The following is a 20,896-nucleotide window of genomic DNA, read 5'->3' as shown; positions in this document are numbered from 1 at the left end:
TTGTGCGGAATTGCCAGTTTCTGAATTATGTATCTTATATTGCTGAATTATAATTAGGCTAGTGGTGCATTCACGTGCACATCATTTTTAATATTGCAGTTGTTAAAGGTGGAGCTAATTTTACTATATATCTTGCTGGGTATCTTAACCTATAATAATATATCATCATTTATTATTTTGATTTATATATTCTGACTCTGCAGAGTAACTAGTAACAAATGTTGTCAAATAAATGTATGGAATGAACAGTACAATACTTGCCTCAGCATAAAATGGAAATACTCAAATAAAGAACAAGTACCTCAAAATTGTACTTAAGTAGCCTACAGTACTTGAGTAAATGTACTTAGTTACATTCCACCAGGGGCCCTTGTAGCAAAAACAATGGTAGGTTAAATACTTGTATTATTTCCGTGCATAATTACATTATACATATATTTGTTTTTATAAATTAATATTGATTGAAAAAATGGTTCCTGTGGCTGCAGGCAAAATATAGCGACGCTGATTCAGACAGTTACACCATGTGATTTATATAATTAGATTTTTACATGCCCAGAGATGAATGTCATTGGTATCAAATCTGGCCAAAGTAGCTGTAAATAAAATATGTGCTGGAAACACCATTTGATGCGTATTGCAGTGCACAAAATCAGCTCTGCCAAATGCATGCATGCATTGTGTAAAAGTAATATGTGTTTCAATGATTTATAAAATAACTGCTTGGCAAAAAGTCTTATCCTGGGAAAACTACAATGCTGACCTTGTTAAATTGTTGTTTTAATAAAAACAATTGTCTTTAAATCAAATGTGAGTTCAAATCACAATAAAACCCTGGTTTACAAATAATAATACATTTACAACTAAGATATGCTTCTTATTTAAACATGGTGTCTTTCCTTCTTATTTGTTTATTTTTTGTGATGCTATATTTGTAGAATTTACTTCTACTACTTAAGCCACTGAAATTAAATTTTGTATTATTCAATTTAACAGAATTTGAATTTAATGCATATTGATCTTCAGACAGTGTGTATGTTGTTATTCTTTGTATGATATTGGTGGCCCTGTGTACTTGTATTTGTTTAGAGCTTTATTTTTTTTTAATGTAATTAGTTGCTATGTGAATACATGTATAATTGTGCCTAAACATGCATACATAAATTACTAAAAATTGTGGTTTTTAAAAGCTTCTGTAAAAAAAAGCATCATATTGTTGGTGAAGCTGTGCTGTACCTTTAAGGATTACGTAACCGTGACGTGGCACGCGGAGGGCGTGGTCGACTTGTGAAATGTCAGGGAGGAATGGCGCTCGGCGCGGTATTTTGAACAATCGCCTTTTCCTTTCCTCGTTTTATCTGGAAACGTTGCCCAGCGTCAAAATCTTGGGTAAGCGTTACTATGTGTTGGCCCATTCCTGGGTTTGCTACACTGCATCCAGTAGAAAGCCGCGCACTTTAGGAGTGTGCTCAATGTTGAGATATAATGTTGTGCTAGCTAGCTTGGGTTAGCAAGCTCAGCAAGTTTGCTAGTACAGTTGTCCTGCCCGCTGGTCTGGTTTGATGAGGCTGATTATGAAGATGATAGCCATGGCTAAACACAAACGAAGAGCACAGGGGCCAGTATATTCCCTGGAACTGATCCATTCCAGCATTATGTGTACTGACAGAAAGTTTGTCGTGTACTAACAGACAATTTAATGACACATATCGTGCAAAAATCATGCTATGTTACTGCGTCCGCAAAAGAAAAGTAAAAAAAACAAAAAAACACTGAGACGCGTATTGATAATTGTTTTAATGGGATAGTAAAGCGACTTCTGCATAATATCAAAAGGGACTTTATAATCATAATACCATACGCCAAAAACGGTCCTTTCTGTGAAGACTATTAAAACATTACAAGAGCACAAGTTGACGTTAGCTTTTACCTTTGCGTCCACCCGTTTCCATATTACTAGTAAAGCTCATATTATATCATCCCCTAACGTTATACCATTACACATATGATACATACTGTGGAGTTTTGCACATCCCTGATCAATATTTTTGCACACCGTGCACTAAACCGTACTGATTATATCTGACGTGCCTCTGGTTTAGAAATGGATCTTGTAAGTGTTTCTTGACTGGGTCAATAATAGGACTAAAATGTGTAATTTATAACTGGTTAGGCCACGCTAGCGTGTCAAATAGCCTATTAAAAACAGACTATACATGCCGTTCTGTTACCTAATAGATTTATAGTTGCAATTGTATGAAGTGCATTGTCCGACCTAAAATGTTCTAATTCAGATGGATGTCTCAAGTGACAGGAGGAATTATAGAAGGCTAGCATTGTTTACGTTGTCAGAGTCTGCTAAAAGAGTTTGTTACTTGCTAAAAGCCCACAGTTACCAGCAAGTATTATCTTCAGCTCTCGTGTATTTTGGCTTTTGTGTTTTGTTGTGGGTAAGTTTTTTTTAACTTAATGCAAATAATCAATAGATTCCCTCATTATCAATAGCTAAGTGTTAGCCAGAGAGCTAACAGAGTTGATGACGAGGTAAAAATGGCGGATCTTTCGAAATCCAACCCCGGCCTGAAATAGTAACGCAGCCAGCAACCAGCTTGTCGCTTTTTTCTCACCCTTTGCCCCAACTGGGACCACTTCTGTGGATGTTTTTACATAAATGAGTGCAGCTCAGCTCAGTTTCTTTTAGTCACTTTCATCCGAGGGACGCGAAAACAAAGAGCAGAGTTAGCTGTGTGTGAGTATTTTGGTATGGGGTGGGTAGGGTTCATATGTGCGTTTTAGTGGATTAATGTTGAGGAGAGTGCTGCAGGACAAAGATACGCCTGAGATGATCGCTGCGGCCTAGCGAACCCAGTATCAGCTGTCAGGCTCAAAAATGAGTGGAACTCAAACGTGGCTCATGTGCACCTCTCCATTGATTACATCTCACGCGATTACTGAAAATTAATAAACAGGTACCTGCATATAAGTTATCATACCGAGCATTTTTGCTGTGAATACGGCTAACTCGCTAGCTTTAATTGCCTTGCTTGTTTATTTTTCTTGCAAGCACACTGCATTGTTGTCCAGTTATGCATATTTGTTAAGTATGTAAAGCAATACGCCATCAATTAATAGTGTGGATTTTTTTTTAATGGTAAATCTTGTTTATCGCAATTAAATGCAATCACTTACTGTAAAGTAATCAACATATAGTCTGTGATATCATTTGGAGTGTACATCAGGCATCATGATGCATCTAGGACAGTAAATGCATACGTCTCCTAAATCTGGTTATAATAATTGATTGACTTTAAGGATTAAACATAAAGAACAGTTGTTTTTTAAGAAGCTTCCAATCAGGGTTAAAAATTAGCACCATCCACATGCTGGTAAAACATGCAAGTGGGCGGTAGATTTGCCTCACTCACTCACCAGTCCCCCCCAAAAAAAACTAATCTATTAAGTGGCAGTTGACATTTGAACATTAACCAGCTATTTTGCTGGTGGATGAAAAAGTTCATTTTGAACCCTGCTTTCAATGTATTTAGCTACTATTTATATGTGTGTGTGTGTGTGTGTCGGTCTCTCAGGTCTGTGTAAAAATGTAATTAATTAAAGTGTGTCTTCTTCTTCAGTTTAAACATTTGCATCTTTGACACCTTTTTACAGCCTCAATGAATATTTATCGCATTGTTCTTTCATGATTAACAGAGAGCTGAGACTTTGCAAGCATGGATGTGGTGTCGCCAGATCTCAACAGCCTCCTTCCTGATGAGATCATGGATACTGAGGCCATAGAGGACATCCCTCACTCCCAACCCGACAGCACCTCTGTCCAGTCAGAGCCCAACGATGACACACCGGTCCCAATGGAAACGGATACACCTGTGGCTTCAGACAATTTGAGCCTCTGTTCAAATGTCACTTCAACAGAGCCCACTCAGGCTCTCACCACCTCCGCCGCCACAGACACCATACTCAGCATCAGCTCCGGAAGTCAGCTTCCGATGTCAATTTCCACTACATCGTCATCCCTTCTTACCATCAAACCAGGCATGGCTACTTCCATAGCCACTACCAAAACTACCGATAGTTTGACTGGGACTAGTATCTCTACAAGTGGATTACAGAAGTTAACGGCTCCGTTTACCATCTCTGCTGCAAACCACCAGATCATTCTCAACAAGGTGGCCTCGTCTCAAGCCACAGAAGCAGCAAAGTCGGCAGGTACTCAGCCGCAGGTCATCAAGCAGGAAGGACAAAAACTTTTGGTTACAGCAATAGGAAAGTCGGGGCAACCTATAGTGCTGCAGTTACCCCACACAGGCAGCAAGCCTGGCATTTCACAGATGTCAGGAGACCCCAAATCTCAAGCTCCACAGTTTAAAGTGGTGACTATTGGTGGGAGGTCGGAGCTGAAGCCAGTGATGGGGAGTGCTGGCAACCAGATGACCACATTACAGGCCCAGCAGCTGAAGACCTTACAGGTAACGTTGATTGTTTTGTGTTAAAGTGCCATATTTTCACAAATTGATGTTGATATTATTTGACAATTTAATTGTGTAAGCATTTCATATTTTGCCACATATTAGTGTTAAATGAATATGAAAATTTTAGCAATAAGACTGAACACACTGTTAACAAACTAGAAAGCTAGAAAGCATTGTAATAAAAACATGACAGGCTTTTTTAGATTGGATTTTAGTTTATTCCATCCAACAGTTAAACACCAACACTTGAGAATATATATATATATATATATATATATATATATATATATATATATATATATATATATATATATATACAACACACACACACACACACACACACACACACACACACACAGTATATACTCTACTGTCTCAGCAGTACTGAACACAGTACGGTACGCTTTGCTGAGTTAGCTCTCCTGCTGGGGTAGGTAGATCAGAAAGTAAAAAAAAAAAAAAAAAAACTATTTGCATCTGACTTTCTTACTCAAAGCACAGTTTTGGTGTTTGGAAACGAGAGAGGGGCAAAAGACGTGTAACCTCAGTGAGGGAACTAGACAAACAACTTCTTGTCCAGTGTTTGCTTCTCTGTTATTTTGGCCTACTGTCTGTACTCTGAGGCCTGTCAGTCAGGCTGAAAAACAGTCAACTATCTTATGTTTACTTTTATTAATTGTGGCAATGTGACACGTGGAGTTTTTTTTTTTCTTCTTTAGATGATGAACAAAAGACAAAACTAGCTATATTTTGATACATGCACAACGCTGTACAAATTGTAAACAAGAGCTGGACAGTTCAAGTTCAGAAATGTATTAAAATAAAGCAATAATGCTGATTTTTGTCAGTGCATAAACCTGAGAATATGTAGAACTAAGGTCAAAGTTAACGCATTAAATAAATCAAAGTTAATTGTCCTTAATACTGAGTACTATGTTATGAATTGTGCTAAAGGGCCTTTCACTTTTAGTGTAGAGTTCTGTGTGTTTCCATGTGTTTTGTACACTCCTGTGTTTGTTAGTTAGAGCTGCAAAGATGAACATACTCCCCCATTCTCTATTTTAAAGACCAAACAACTAATTAATAATTGGAGAATAATCAACTGATTAATCAAAAATAAAAAATATAATTGTTAGTTGCGTCTCTAGTGTTAATATTAAAAAGGGGGTATTTGAGGCATATGCATTTGCCTAGATATCATAAATCTTGAGTGACCATCAGGCAGTCGTAGCCGTTTGACCACAAATTGTGGCGGCCATCAGTATCCCATGCCGTGACTATTCATTAATCTCCTTTTACGTCAGGCAGAGAAATTAGCAATGCACAGATCTGATACACTTGTGCTGATACGATCCAGTTCATTATTATTTATTCAGTGGATCAGATATTAGCCACATATGTAAATTAAATAGTGTTTCTTAGTCACTGTAGTCAGTCAGCTTAAAAAGTATGTTTGTGTATTAACGCCTCCACTTGTAGTGGAGTGGCGTTTAAGCTACCTTACACACACTGGAAATTAGAGCTGCAAAGATGAATTGATTACTTGTCAACCATGAAATTATGCGCAAACTAGTTTCTTCTCTCCTCTGTGACAGTTAACTGAGCATCTTTGGAAAACGCTGATCGACTCTTTTCACCGTTTTCTGACATTGTATAGACCAAACAACTAATTGATTAGATTAAATTATTGGGCTCAGCGAAGTATGCATATTTAAATCAACAAGATGAAAGAAAACGCAATAAAACAAGCTAGAAGATACTAGTAGTAGTAATTTAAGATTTACCTACACACCACGTCACTACATGAATTGTGTGTATTTAAAAACTCAACTAACCGCTGATGTTGAGCTGTGAATGTGTGAATAGAATACATCTTTCTGAATGTCTCCACAGATTGCTAAGAAAACACCGACATCGTCAGCTGCGCCGATAAAGTTTATCATCACAAAAACTGTTAACAGCAAAGGTCTAAGTCCTCAGACAACAGTATCTCCTGTTATTGCGGGTGAGTTTATATGCATTAAGAGTTAAACTGCCGGCTTGTTTTGTCAGTAACGTCAAGACTACACAGTTTTAAAATCTTTTCTAACGCCCTTTCATTTGTAAAGTTTTCTCAAATCTTGTTCCATGTGGTCATAGGACGGGCCCTCACACAGAATTCCCCAGTGATGCCCCCGAGGACGATCACTCTGTCCGAGTCCCTCAACACTAGTATACAAAGTATCTCCGGCAAAAAGATTGCTATTTCACCCCTTAAGACTCCCAGCAAGGTAAATTATAAATGATATGAATGATAATGATAAAGGATTAGTTTTCACTTTCTTTCCTGCTATGTTGGTGTAGTGTTTCCGTACATAGTTTAATACATTAATTGAAATGGTCAAGATGGTTGTAACAATAGGCTCGTTGGAGGTGAGCCAGGCCTGCGCAGAATCGATCACCGGCGAACGCCGCCCAATGCATGCCGGTTAGATTTGTGTCCGACTTGATCCCGACGTGCTCTGACGTCATGCACACGTGGCCAACGATAACCTCACGAGATCGAGGCGGCCGCAGTTCTGAGAGGCAGGCAGCGCAGTTGCTTTCCACCGACTGCAAGACCCAGGCGGACCCAGGGCATGCTGGGAAACGCCTGGCTCTCAGCTGATCTAACAGCTGATTGGTTCACAATGATGACATTTTATAACAACTTTTTATTGAGTTTTGAATTGGAGGGATTTTAATTGCTATTTGGCAGATTTAAAGGCGTATTCTGTACAGAACACATGTTGTCGGATCAGCTACAGTCTGTTGTTGATCAACATCAGCAACAGATCGCATGTAGAGCATTTTGACATAATATAAACAACTGGAGACTGCTACAAGCTGATATATGGGTCTGATAACATCTTATTAAATCGGAATCGGACCTAACAGGATGTGAGTGTTTCTGTGACTTCCTGTTCAGCCTGAAGGCTGCTGGAAACGGAGGTAAACTGTCCGACTTTACTGTTTTTTTTGTCACCGCCCCCGGCGGCCTCTGCTGCCGCCTTCTCTCGTCTACTTCACAGGCGAGGCGCAGCTCATCTCGAACCAGCCTATTTTGACTTGTAGCAGAGAAAGTACAGGTGTCATGAATAACCTTAACGATGTCAGGCAGCCAGTATGCACAACCCCAGAGCCCTGGAGAAGACACACCTACGTGGAACACAGCAGTCATTAATGTTATTCTATACACCTGTTTGCCAGGTCAAAATATCCACTTAAGGCAACATTTCAGCAGTGTTTTCATTCCGTTTCTGTCAGCACATGCAGCATTGATTCTTGTCTGCTTGAGAACTCAATTAGCGGTCATCACCTCCGGCTCTACGCGCTACAACACCGCAACTTTAAGGTTGTTATTGATACGTGTGGGCCAAATATTAATATTATGAGAGAAGTTGATGTTGATGTATATTTTGATCAGGTCAGTAGTTGGGGCTGATCAGGCTGCATTCTCGTTGTCTGTCTCTGCCAGGTGACGGTGGTATCTGTGGCTTCCCCGACCTCCAACGCCACTCAGAAGTCAGTGGCGCTGCCTATGAATGTAGCACTCGGCCAGCAGATCCTCACGGTCCAACAGTCCACATCTGCATCTCCAGTCAAGGTGGCCACCAGCCAAAACACAACACAGGTAAGATCGAGCTGGTCGCTGTTTGTCAGCTGGAATTTGAAGCAATGGAGTGTGTGAGGATACTTTTTTTTTTTTTGGACAACTGCTCCTGCATTGCCATACAACAGTCACCTCTAATGTAGGAAAGACAGCACACAGTCGGTTACCTCAGAACGTGCAGTGTGTCACGATACAAGTGTGCTAGGAAGTAGAAATGCAAATAACTTGATTCATCTGTCGATACAAAATCTGGTCTAAAAAAAATGTCAGGGAAAGGTTGTCTTTAGTCAGTCAGTCAGCAATTACAGAGCAGCAGATGCTCACAACTGAGATGCTGGATCCAGAGAATATTTGGCTTAAATGATTGCTCGTTTATCAAAATAGCTGGACAAAAATGTTAACATAAAAAATGTATCGGAGTAAAAGTATTAAACTCATCGAAAATATGTACTGAAGTAAAAGTTGAAGTAGGAGAAAAACAAATAATACTCCAGTGGAGTACAGATACACCCTTTTAATACTTAAGTACAGTAGTGAAGTAGTTCTACTTTGTTACTATACATCTCTGGCTTTGTGTGCGTTAACCATTGACTGATACATAGTGCAATGTGTTTTGAAAAAATAGGTTTTATTTAAATTTTTAATTGGGTAAAGATATCAAGACATAAAAACTGAAATTGCTTCTGTACTGTTTTTTAAAGATGTACCTTTTGTACCTATTTACAGAGCATACATTATTTGAATCTTACTTCTTTTCTATTCAAAGAGTTATTTTCATATTTTGCACTCATGGCTGAAGGAGGCAGAGCTAACGAAGCCTGGATCGAGGTGGCTTCATTTAAGTGAAAATCTGTCACAACGTACTTTTGACGTTTGAAGATTTAGCCTGACTCATACATACTTTTGTGCAAAGTTGATTTTTCTCTTCAGTCGTTTGGACTTAAAGCTCTTGTCTCCTGTTGTATCTCGACAATATTCAGAATATTAAACAAGTGCAGTCTGTGGCCGTGGGCGGAGTCGCCGGCTCTCAGTTCAAGACCATCATCCCACTGACCAGCCAGCCGAATGTGCAGCAGATTCAGGTTCCAGGGAGCAGGTTTCACTACGTCCGCCTCGTCACGGCAACCACAGCGAGCAGCGTGGGACAGCCCAGTGGTCCCAGCACCAGCTCTTTACAGACAGGTGACACTTTGGTAGTTGTGTTTTTTTTCTGGGAACAAACCTACACGGCACTTGTGGAAGCTCTTCTGTAGGGACTTATGCTTCTTAATGTCCCACAGCCAAACCTATGGTGGTCAGTACAGGAGCAGTCAGGATGTCGGTCCCGATCGTCCCAGCACAGACCATCAAACAGGTGACTTTGGTATTCTGGAAATGCTGCGTGTGTTTTAGGGTTGCACGATATTGACAAAATGTGATATTGATTATGTATATTGCGATATCTATTTTTTTTAAACGTGTAAAATTACAAAAGTTATCGGGGAAACGTATCACAATAGATTCATAACAAATGCAACACAAGGTTTATTTCAACTGACGGTCATATTGGACTGATCCAACATGAATGAATGAATGAATAAGGACCATGTCTATAGGACATGTTTTACTGGTTGGACAGTATAAAATAAAGAGAACAGGACACACCTTTTCTTTCGCTTCTCTGATTCATTCCGTTTTGTTGTCTCGATCTATTTCTTCACTTACACCGTCACTCTGTTGAAATATGGACACAAGTGGTACGCTCCATAGGGTTTGTCACACAGTGGACCCGTGCGCTGACGTGCACTAACATGTGCAAGTAGCACTGGCCAGTGAAACATGATCATTATAACGTTTCAAGCTCTAAATCAAACACAACTAAGCCACACAGCCAACGGACGGGACGCAGCGCTCCACAAAATATTGCATACTTATCGCGACGCTTTCAATATAATGTTGCGCAACGTGATATTGCGATAACGATATTGAGTCGATATATCATGCACCCCTAGTATGTTTATTCAAGCGCTTTATTTTTTTTTAATTTATGTGAAGTGTCTCTTGAGCTGCATTCATGGATTGTATTCCCTGTAGATGGCACCTAAACCCTTAACATCAGCAGCCGTAGTAACCACCACTCAGACCCAGCAACGCCTCATCATGCCTGCAACTCCACTGCCCCAGATCCAGCCCAACTTCACCAACCTCCCTCCCGGCACCGTTCTGGCCCCAGCTCCAGGAGGCGGGAACGTCGGCTATGCAGTCGTGCCAGCACAATATGTCACACAAGTTAGTGGTGTTTTCGTGTGTTGTTTTTGTTTTAATTCACCACTCTTTGATATGTGTATTTTAAGCTTGTGTTGTGTTATCTGCCTCTCCTCCTGTAGCTCCAGCAGACTCCATTTGTGACCCTCGCCAGCAGCTCTGGTTTCCCCACGTCCACTGCTATCCAGACTCAGGCCAGATTGCCACTCAATGGGTAAGGAGGGACATGAAGGCACCTCATATAAGATGTGGAACAGACCTTTTTATCTTTTAAATAAAATGAAAATTACGTGAGAAACGGTAGTGTGGGCTAATATAAAATGGGCTTAATGGAAAAAGTCCAGGCCTACTTGGAAAAACTGATATAATCTATTTTGTTTTAAATTAGGGCTGCACAATATCGTTTTTTATCGCCATCGGTATATCAACCGGCGCAATAAACACGTTGTGAAAGGCTGCGACTCTTGAGATTTTTTTTTTGTTAGTTGAAAGAAAATATCAGAAAACTGCACTTTAAAATGTAACTGTCATTCTTTATTTAGTGGTGCTGTTTATATAGACTGTTCGATAAAAGAGTCTTGGAAAAGGACTTCCTCTCTTTTGTTATAAATAGAACAAGCTGTTTGTATTTTAGCAGAATACTGAAAGCGGCAGAAACGCCGAACTGAGTACACATTGATATCTGTTTATTTATCGCAAGTAATATCTTGTTTGTGAGGACTTCTTTTATTGCTTTGTTGAACGTGCGGTGATTCAATTTAAATCTTAAGTAATATTATGAATTGCCTCACAGCTTGTCAACAGCAGAAGCAACCTCAAGACCGAGGAAACCATGCAACTGCACCAAGTCGCAGTGTCTCAAACTGTAAGTAGGACTGTGGTTTAGACCTGTTTACAGTTGACTTTCCTAGTGTTGTATTTCTTTGACAAAAATATGTAGATGTATAGGCTGATCTGATCAATGTACTGGAGTCCTCTTCCAGTTGTTTGGGGAACAGTAAGATCTAGACTAACTCAGTCTTTTAAGGCACTTTTATTAAGTTGAGCTCTGTTTTTCTCCCCCTAGATACTGTGACTGCTTTGCAAATGGAGAGTTCTGCAATAATTGTAACTGCAATAACTGCTTCAATAACTTGGAACATGAAACGGAACGTCTCAAAGCTATAAAGGTAAGGCGGAGGTTTGCGAGATGTGTTGTTGGACTGAGTGGCTTTCCTGTCAACAAAGAATCAATGTGGAAATGTGTTTTCACAGACGTGTCTGGAGCGCAACCCAGAGGCCTTCAAACCTAAAATTGGCAAAGGCAAAGAAGGAGAGTCAGACCGTCGGCACAGCAAAGGCTGCAACTGCAAACGATCCGGCTGCCTGAAGAACTACTGCGAGTGTTACGAGGTGGGTTTTCCCTCACTGCATTGTTTGCGGTAGCTGGTGTGTGTGTGTGTGTTTTTTTTTTTTTTTTTTAATATAGAATTGTTGAACCCGGTTTGTCGCTTTCTTGACTGTTGATATTTGTGTAATTCCTTTGTTTGACCTCGAAGGCGAAGATCATGTGCTCGTCCATTTGTAAGTGCGTTGGCTGCAAGAACTTTGAGGAGAGCCCAGAGAGGAAGACACTGATGCACTTGGCTGATGCCGCAGAAGTCAGGGTACAGCAGCAGACCGCCGCTAAGACCAAGCTGTCGTCGCAGATCTCAGACCTGCTCATGCGGACGACGCCTGTTATTTCAAGTGGAGGGGGGAGGTACTGTAACACGTTTCTCTACACAACAATAAGTTACAACAGCACTTGGGGAGTGACTCATTTAAGGCATGTTAAGACGTCTACACGTGATCAGCAGTAAAACCGCTCTGCGGTGGCTGTGCCATTGTTTTCCTATTGGGAGAGCGGTGGAGACAACTCGGAGGAAGCAGCTACCCTTGGCGCCGCGCACTGCTCGGAATTGCCGCCGAGCGCTGCGCTCAAAGTTCAAATTATTTCAACTTTGACCTCGTTAGGGTTGGGTATCGTTTGGATTTTTACGATTCCGATGACGAACCAGTACTTTAAAAACGACTTCAATTCCTAAACCGATTCTTGAAAAACTGAAAAATGACCTCAAAGATGTAATATGTTTACTTGCGATCACGTGCAGTGAATGGTTAATATGCTTTTACGTCCGTTTTGGTGAGCCCAGAGGGAAAATATGGCATTTTAAAAGTAGCCTACATTTACAGTAGCTAGCTAACAGTAGACTACAGAGATAGTGATTTTTTTTTTTTTTTTTACGTCCGTTTCGGAGCGACCGAGGGGAAAATATTTCAGTCGACACATTAAGTGGAACCAAAATTTTCATTCTAATCCGGTCCGATTCCTACTGGTTGCGTAGGAAGGGTTTTGGTACCCAACCACAAACCTCGTTGCCGCCGACCTTTTTCAAGGTGCCGCCAAAGCCAGAAGCAACGACAACGTACAGTATGCCTGCGCTGCACCTCTCTGCTCTGCGACATACCTCACGGTTTTATCCCTGATCACGAGGAGCTGGCTTAACTGACAGTAAGAATTTTGACAGATTTTTAAAACCGTTAAACTATATTAAAACACAAATAAAGTCAATGTTTTTTGCATGAGGAATAAAAATAGGCTATACAATAAATGTCTTAACTGCTAGTTCACTTGCTACTGTTAATTTTGCACTAGCAAGTTGCCTTTTAAGCTCCCTTTTTCTGTTAAGTTCGTGACTCTCTGCTGCACGGTGCTCACAGCGGAGAGTTACGTGACACATGCCACTATATACCGATGAGGACTGGCGGGTTAAATCAGCTGCCCTAAACACAGAGCATGCCAGGCAGACACACAGCTGACAACCTCGCTGGTGGAGGCGGTGGAGACAGGCTCTGGGCTCCGCGGACAGCTGTGGAATTGTGGACCGCCACAAGGAAAGTGGCTGCATGTGTCTAGGACGTGCGTGACCGGTACAAGTCCACAGCTGTCTGCAGACGCGCAGCACCGGTTGGAAGAAGGAAAAAAATCTAAAAGAGTACCGCTAAAATCATCATTTACATTAGGATTATATAACTGATATATTAACTGAGTTAAGTCTGTGTAGCATGACTGTAACTCACCACGTCTGTTAACAGATGATAGCTGATGACATGAAGGATGATGACATGGCATGGTTGTATTTCAGTTAGCCTAATAGCTGGTTTGATTTGCATTGAGAGATGATTTTATGGAAAGTACCCCATGCCAATCTCTAGGTATGGTGACGGGGATGTGATGATGGGGGGGCTATTTTAATTCCAAAGGCCAAGGGAACTTTATCAGGATGCATAGTATCCTGGATCCATGAAATAACTGGCCTTTAAAAATAAAAATCTGCCTGCCTCTATGGGAATTTAACATAGGGGTGTATTTACTTATGCCCCCTGTATTTTAAGGAAGAACATTTACGTATTTACGATACATTATTTATTCACAAAGAAAACTGCTGTCTTTTAAAGGTTGGATTTTTTCCTTTTTTTTTAATTGTTCCTCTTTTTAGTCAACTTTAGCATGTAACTGATATATGCATGACTGTAACTCACCACCTCTGTTAGCAGATGATGGCTGATTTTCTAACCAAGGCCCTGTATTTCTTTTCCCGCAGGATGCCATATACGTTTGTAACAAAGGAGGTGCTCGAAGCGACGTGCGAGTGTCTACTGGAACAGGCCAAAAAGGCGGAACAGCCTCAGGTGGAAGCGGAGAGGATGATCCTGGAGGAGTTTGGACATTGCCTCATGAGGATAATCAGCTCCGCGGGGAAAGCCAAAGCAGACTGTGCCTCCATCAACTGCTAGGCCGAGCACCCTGGCTCTCTCCACCCTCTAACCCGAGCCCAGCTGTGGGGGGCCGGGAGGCAGGGGTTACTATGCACTCCCTGTCTCAGACCCCCCTGGGGGTTGTCTCCCTCATCAAAAAAGGCAGAACAATGGCCTGAAAGTAGATTTCCCCCCCCCCCGCCTTGGGCGAGCTAAGGCCAGCTGGAATAATAAACATGGAACAGATGTTTGCAAACTGAAGGACAAATGGACAGAGCACCCCGCCTCTGATGGACTTTCAAAGCTGTTCTCACACTTTGTTCACCTGGCTGTCACGGACAGAAATGACTCTGAGCAAGGCAGTGCTGAACAGGGATTTAAACGTTTCTTCACTTTATTTTCCCTACAGGGTCCTTTTCAGATCTGTTTGTGTTCTCCAAACTTTTCTTTTATTCTATTTTCTTTTATTCTTTCCCTCCCTTTTTGAGGATTTTGGAAAAGAAATGCCTGTAACTCTGATGTAATCATTTGTGCTTACAGTAGACAAACGGAACATGTATCTTTTTGATATTTATTTTGACAAGTATTTGTAATCATTGTGAGCGCTAATATTGTGTGGCTTATAGTGCCGCAAACTATTAATTATTAACTAAGGCTAGGCTAAATTGTTTCAATAAAAAATGAGTAGGGGTGCTCTTAGGGTTATCCCTAAAGGTAATTGTAAGATAAATGCACACACATTATTAATTATGCACGCACACACCCACACCCAGAGCTTTGCTCAGAATAGTTGGAACATGGCTAGATTGGCGGAGGTTTGTTTTTCTGTGTTATCAGTTACAGTGCTTACTGTACATTAAAAACACCATGAATGGAAAACCAATGGAGACCTATTACGACTTGTTAAATGACGTTCCAAACTAGAGGCAAGCAGGGTAACGTAACACACACACAGGGCTGCAACTAACGATTAGTTTCAGTCGATTATTTTCTTGATAAATTGATTAGTTGTTTTTGGTCTATGAAACGTCAGAAGATGGTGAAAAATGTAGATCAGTGTTTCTCGAAGCCCAAGACGACGATGCCCACAACTCAAAGATATTCACTTTACTGTCACAGAGGAGAGAAGAAACTAGAACAATATTCACATTTAACAAGCTGGAATGAGAATATTTACTTTTTTTACAAAAAGTATTCAAACCAGTCCATTATCAACATAACAGTTGACAACTAATCGATGAATCTAATCAGACGGACAAAGAGCAAATGACCGTAACCTGATCCGTCCGAGGCTGGTCTGATGTCACAGGGGCACAAATGAAGAGCAAACGAGGGAGATAAACATTCATTTAGACATTTTATTTTATTGAGCATTAACATTAGAAGTTACTTGTTTACAAAGCAATGCACAAACACACAAGTACAATGCTCACATTTTACCTTTTTTTTTCTCTCCCCACCCCCATTTTGGCATTTTATAACAGGAAAAATACAGTGGTAACTATTTACTTTGCATGTTCCAAGGTCTTGGTATTGTTTGCTGGCTTACTGGCATCTCTTAAGGCACCAGTATACACCAACCGATCTGCCTGTCAGACGGTCGAACAGCTTTGAAAACCCCCTTCTCCCCACACTTTTTCGCTTGTGTGTTGTGAGGCTGTGTCCAAATTATTTTAACTTTTCAAAAACCAGCAATCTCACCCTCACCTCACCCCAAGTTCGGCTGTGTGGAGGTGAGAAATGAGCCAGGGTTTGAACTCTACACAACTATTGCTGTCATTTCTTATGAGAACAACCGAGTGCATCACTATGAATGTCTTCCAGGTGAGACTGTCTGAAAATGAGCACTGTTCTCTCCGTATTTAAACCCTCACGTCTCCCTGCGCTCTAGGACAGACTGCTTTTCAATCGGCCTTCCAGTCTGGCTGTTCACAACAACTATAAACACTTGATTTCTGATGTTGGACAAATTGTACCCACTAGTTGATTTCTAGTATTACAATTTCGACCTCATCTTTGCTGTCACACACTCTATTTTGTAATTATCTTGACAAAATGGAGAGCCAATTAAATCCTAGTTCTAGCTGCACCCTATTGATAAGTTGACTAGTTAAAAGAGTGCGTACTCTTTCATTAAGGGGTATTAACAGTCTGTGATGAACACATCACACACAGCTCCACGGTATTTTGCACAAACTTCAAGACTATTTTTCATCACATTTACTTATGTGACCTTGTGTGAAAATTAGCAATCTTAAATTGTAAAAATACATTGGTAAAATAAATGAATCGAACTCTCCTGAAGAGACCCACCAGCTCTGATAGTTACATTGTTATTGATCAACAGTCAAAGGACTGAGTGCAAATATTAACACCATGTACTACTGAAAATGCTGACATTTTGTTTTGCTCCTCCACTACATCCTGAATGCATGGCAGTTTCACTTCCCCTTGATTAAAAAAAAACACATTTGCCTACTGCCATCTTAGCAGTCATCTTATGTTCTATGTCTCCATTTGTGTTTGTTATATTGTTTGTGATTTCCAACCATACCATCTGTTAACAGTAGACTTATTAGGGCAAAAATGTGGTGTTATGACAACTCTTGTTCAGTAATGGATCAAACTTTGTACATTTTTTGTAGTTTAAAACAAACTATTTTTTTCAGATGCACGATTACAGAAGCAGTCGTCACGGAAAATCTTTGGGTCCCTCCAACAATGCTAATTAAATTTGTATAAAACAAAATCAAGTTAAAAGAATGCAAGACATAACCTGCAAGTTAAAATATAGGGATAAATATATAGGCTACATAACAAAAATGGGAAATAAGGTAATATAAATGTGTGGAAGGCTGTAAATAGCAAATGAATAACATGAATGCAGTATATGCATATATACACTCCCCTAAAGGATTATTAGGAACACCACACTAATACCGTGTTTGACCCCATTTCGCCTTCAGAACTGTCTTAATTCTTTGTGGCATTGATTCAACAAGGTGCTGGAAGCATTCTTTAGACATGTTGGCCCACATTGATAGGATAGCATCCCCCACACCATTACACCACCACCACCACCAGCCTGCCCAGTGGTAACAAGGCATGACGGATCCATGTTCTCATTCTGTTTACGCCAAATTCTGACTCTACCATCTGAATGTCTCAACAGAAATCGAGACTCCTCAGACCAGTCAACATTTTTCCAGTCTTCAACTGTCCAATTGTAGCCTCATTTTCCTATTTTTAGTGGCGATGAGTGGTACCCGGTGGGGTCTTCTGCTGGTTTAGCCCATCCGCCTCAAGGTTGTGCGTGTTGTGGCTTCACAAATGCTTTGCTGCATACCTCGGTGGTAACAAGTGGTTATTTTAGTCAAAGTTGATCTTCTATCAGACCAGCCCGTCTGGCACCAACAACCATGCCACGCTCAAAGTTGCTTAGATCACCTTTCTGTCCCATTCTGACATTCAGTTTGGAGTTCAGGAGATTGTCTAGACCTGGACCACACCCCTAAATGCATTGAAGCAGCTGCCATGTGATTGGTTGATTAGATAATTGCATTAACGAGAAATTAAACAGGTGTTCCTAATTATCCTTTAGGTGAGTGTATATTTTTAAAAACTGTCAGTAATTGAAAAATATGGGAGGCATGGTACATCCATCCCAGTAGGTGGCAGTAACGCGTACAGCGCCATCATTAAACCAGAAGAAGAACACGAAGACGACGACGACTGCACGTTGGAGGTCCTCAAGAAAATGTAGTTCTTCGAGATAGGAACGGTTATACTTCACCGACAAGTGTTGTAAAAATGTACGTATTGTGCATTGTAAATACATCTAGTGGGTATGAGCAGCTAGCTCGCGCTTCTCTTTTGAGCGTGACTTACTTTTAAACGAGGTTTAGTTCAGTAACGTTAGCTGAACGTTAGCTTGTATCTCTGCACGTGGAAGTCCCTGTTCGGTAATTAGCTATGTAAGTACATTTTGAAATTGAAACCGTTATTACTGTTGCTGTTGTTGGTGATTAAGTGCTGTAGACAATGAGTAAACCGCTTTACGTAGTTATTAACCCGCCGCGGCCAGAGCAAATGGTCCAGAAAAGACAGCGTGCTCCAGAGTGTAGACAGCGTCACACCAAACCCCTGTTACACATTTAGTTGTAGTGGGAACTTAACTTCTTGACCAAAATGTATGAGCCAACAGAACACAACTCTAACTTATTCTAAACTTAACGCAGCGTCTCTTCAATTCGGCGCTCGTTTTGCAATCCTAATGTTTTTGGGTTTTTTTTTTTAATACAGTAATTAAACACATACACTTTTCATGGTTTACCTCTAAAAATCTAAATCTTGTTTTTGACAGATCAACTGAGGAAAGGGAGTTTCAGTGAAATGAGCAGTGTGGACCTGACGGGCATGTACGTATTGCATTTCTGTTATACAATTAACTGAATAGCCATCCCAATGATTATATCAATCACTACCCATCTGACCCATTCATATGTTTGGGGAAGATTATTCATGAGCTTCTAAATGAGGGTTTTGGCATTCAATTCCCATCAAAAGAGCTTGCTGCTCCTGTGTGACAGTAACTTTACTTGAATGTCTGCATTGTTCTTTCAGGGTCGACCTGCTGCAGGGAAAGCGAGTAGAGACTAGAGGATTTCTTGACACATCTACCAAAAGCACTTGACTGGTTTGTATTTATTTTGAGGTTATTCATTACCAAATAAAAACAAATTGTGAAGCAGAGTTGATTGTGTGTGCTGTTTTTTCAAGACATACATTCATCACCACTTACCCTGTTCTAGGCCTAACGGAACAGAATATTACAGATTAACCAGTATTTTTCAACCTGGACCCTAGTGTGTTTTACGATGATGAAATTACTTTTTTATGAAATCTGGTGGGTTTGGCATGTCCATTTCGGGGCTGTTTCCTGTTAAAAAGGATCTTACTCTAACAAAGGTCGACCTGTAGGGATCCTTTCCATAATGTTAGACATAATAATCTAAGCCTGTCAGTGGCAAAAATGGCACTTTAGGTAGATGGAAACTGATGGTGCACATTTCCCCTATACATGTTGCATCCTGGGTCACAGCTGCTGGTTACAACATTCCTGCTCAATACTGGACCAATTTAAAAGATTGTTGTTCACATTAGCCGGTGGAACTACATATACGGCTAGGTGTTTGTATGGTGAATGTGGTGTGTCTACTGTGTAAGGGTTGCCTCCAAGTGTCTGAGTGTTTCTCCCACATTCAGTGACTATAAACACTGATTTAACAACATAACAAAACCAATTTCAGTAAAGGGCTCCAGAGCTGCCTCACATCGGGGCTACCATCTCCTCCGCTGGCCTCTGACCTTTCAGCTCTCAGGGCCACGTCACGGCTGTGTTTGGGTTTACTCCGGGTGCTCTGGTTCATTTTCACATTCAGTATTCAATAAAATGAAAACTATTTCTGCTTATCACTCATTTGTAAGACCTGTAAATAATCAACTGGGACTGAAATTCAGTTTTCTTTGTTGGTCCGTGGGTGTTTGCAGACACAAAGATTAGTTTGGCATGCTCCCATGTTATATAATAAATGTAGAATTATGCAAGTATCCGTAGGCGAACTCCCAATAGTAAAGAAATGGGAGTGAGAGCTGAGCCCCGAGGGGAACGTAATTAATTGGGAGACAGTTTGGGACATTCCCCACTGTTCCAAGAACCCAAATCACCAGCAGATCTACTTCAACATATGTCATAAGACATACTGGACTCCTCAGAAGAGATACGTCTCTAAAGTCATTCCCACTCCCTATTGCACGTTCTGTCAACCTGAACAAACTGGAACTTTCCTGCACATGGTCTGGGAGTGTGAACAGGTGCATGAGTTCTGGAATAAAACAACATCAATAATATCTGATGTGATAGGATGTCGAATTCCTACTGACCCGATTGTTTTGTTACTTAATGACTCAAAATTACACCTGCTTGAGAGACAGAGAAAAATGTGGCTAGCCGGCTCAACCGCAACCAAGAAAATGATAGCTCAGCGCTGGCTTTCCCCCCCCCCCCACTCGCTTTGTATAAAACAGTGGTTGGTGTATTTTCTATACATAGTTATGCTGGAACTCTCTACAGAAAGGATTAACAAAGCCAAATCATCAACTATCAGCCTACGGAAAGGTGCAGCAGCACAGGTATCAGTCCTAATGACCTCAGCATCACAAGAATTAGAGGAGAGTGACTAGGCAAGGTGTGATTTCTGTTTTTGTTATTGTATATTTGTTTGTTTGTTTGTTTTTTCTTTCTTTTCCTCGAGACCACGGAGGATGAGGGGTGGGAGAGGGTGGTTGTTCTTGTTCAAGTGTGTTTGTCTGTTCTGTTGTTGTTTAAAATGAAAAAAATAAATAAAAAAATTGATCTTAAAAAAAAAAAAAATGAAGAATTAGAATGTAGACTTATGTCCCTAAAGTAAATAAAAGTATCCATTTGAAAATCGTCCTCTTTAAAGCTGTAGTGCATTTTTGTCTCCCCCATGAGAAATTCTAAGTAACAGCTCATCCACATTTTTTTTATTTTACCTTTATTTAATCCACATGACGCAAGCAATGGAGCTCAACAGTGTCCGCCCACTTTATTAACGGCTCTGGTTATAGAGGATCTTTGATGATGACAACAACACTGTCAGCGCATCCACATGACACAAGCCTTTGTGATCGCCCACCACCCCCACGCAGTTGCTAGTAGCCAAGGAGGACA

General features: G+C 40.7%; 1 protein-coding gene and 1 long non-coding RNA gene across 5 annotated transcripts; both read left to right on the top strand.

The window, feature by feature from the left end:
* The first annotated feature begins 1,278 nt into the window (after positions 1-1,278).
* On the top strand, positions 1,279-14,621 carry lin54 (lin-54 DREAM MuvB core complex component). 4 transcript variants are annotated; one of them, XM_078271407.1, is made up of 14 exons: positions 1,279-1,389; positions 3,709-4,484; positions 6,381-6,492; positions 6,627-6,757; positions 7,984-8,139; positions 9,099-9,300; positions 9,399-9,472; positions 10,192-10,386; positions 10,485-10,576; positions 11,156-11,227; positions 11,429-11,531; positions 11,617-11,754; positions 11,901-12,103; positions 13,989-14,621. In XM_078271407.1, exons 2-14 carry the CDS (start codon positions 3,729-3,731, stop codon positions 14,179-14,181), a joined length of 2,427 nt encoding a protein of 808 aa, XP_078127533.1. In that variant the 5' UTR covers positions 1,279-1,389; positions 3,709-3,728; the 3' UTR covers positions 14,182-14,621. The 4 variants fall into 4 exon arrangements, with proteins under 4 accessions (XP_078127533.1, XP_078127536.1, XP_078127535.1 ...); XM_078271409.1 differs by lacking the exon at positions 1,279-1,389 and adding an exon at positions 1,433-2,749; XM_078271408.1 differs by lacking the exon at positions 1,279-1,389 and adding an exon at positions 2,798-2,969.
* A 3,235-nt stretch (positions 14,622-17,856) lies between these two features.
* On the top strand, positions 17,857-18,894 carry LOC144531414 (uncharacterized). Its single transcript, XR_013503215.1, has 3 exons — positions 17,857-18,116; positions 18,506-18,560; positions 18,766-18,894. It is a non-coding gene; the product is annotated as an uncharacterized LOC144531414 (long non-coding RNA).
* Positions 18,895-20,896: the final 2,002 nt, after the last annotated feature.

This window comes from Sander vitreus, chromosome 16 (assembly GCF_031162955.1).
Source record: "Sander vitreus isolate 19-12246 chromosome 16, sanVit1, whole genome shotgun sequence".
Classification (NCBI taxonomy): Eukaryota; Metazoa; Chordata; class Actinopteri; order Perciformes; family Percidae; genus Sander; species Sander vitreus.
Note: the sequence above shows the minus strand (reverse complement) of the source record. Positions and strands in the feature narration are given on the sequence as shown.

What these genes read in the sequence shown, in the direction of transcription:
- lin54 (XM_078271407.1), top strand. Translation starts at nt 3,729, where the DNA reads ATGGATGTGGTGTCGCCAGATCTCAACAGCCTCCTTCCTGATGAGATC. An exon ending in CAGCACAATATGTCACACAA is followed by an intron (nt 10,387 to 10,484) that starts GTTAGTGGTGTT and finishes CTCCTCCTGTAG; the next exon opens with CTCCAGCAGACTCCATTTGT. An exon ending in ATTTCAAGTGGAGGGGGGAG is followed by an intron (nt 12,104 to 13,988) that starts GTACTGTAACAC and finishes CTTTTCCCGCAG; the next exon opens with GATGCCATATACGTTTGTAA.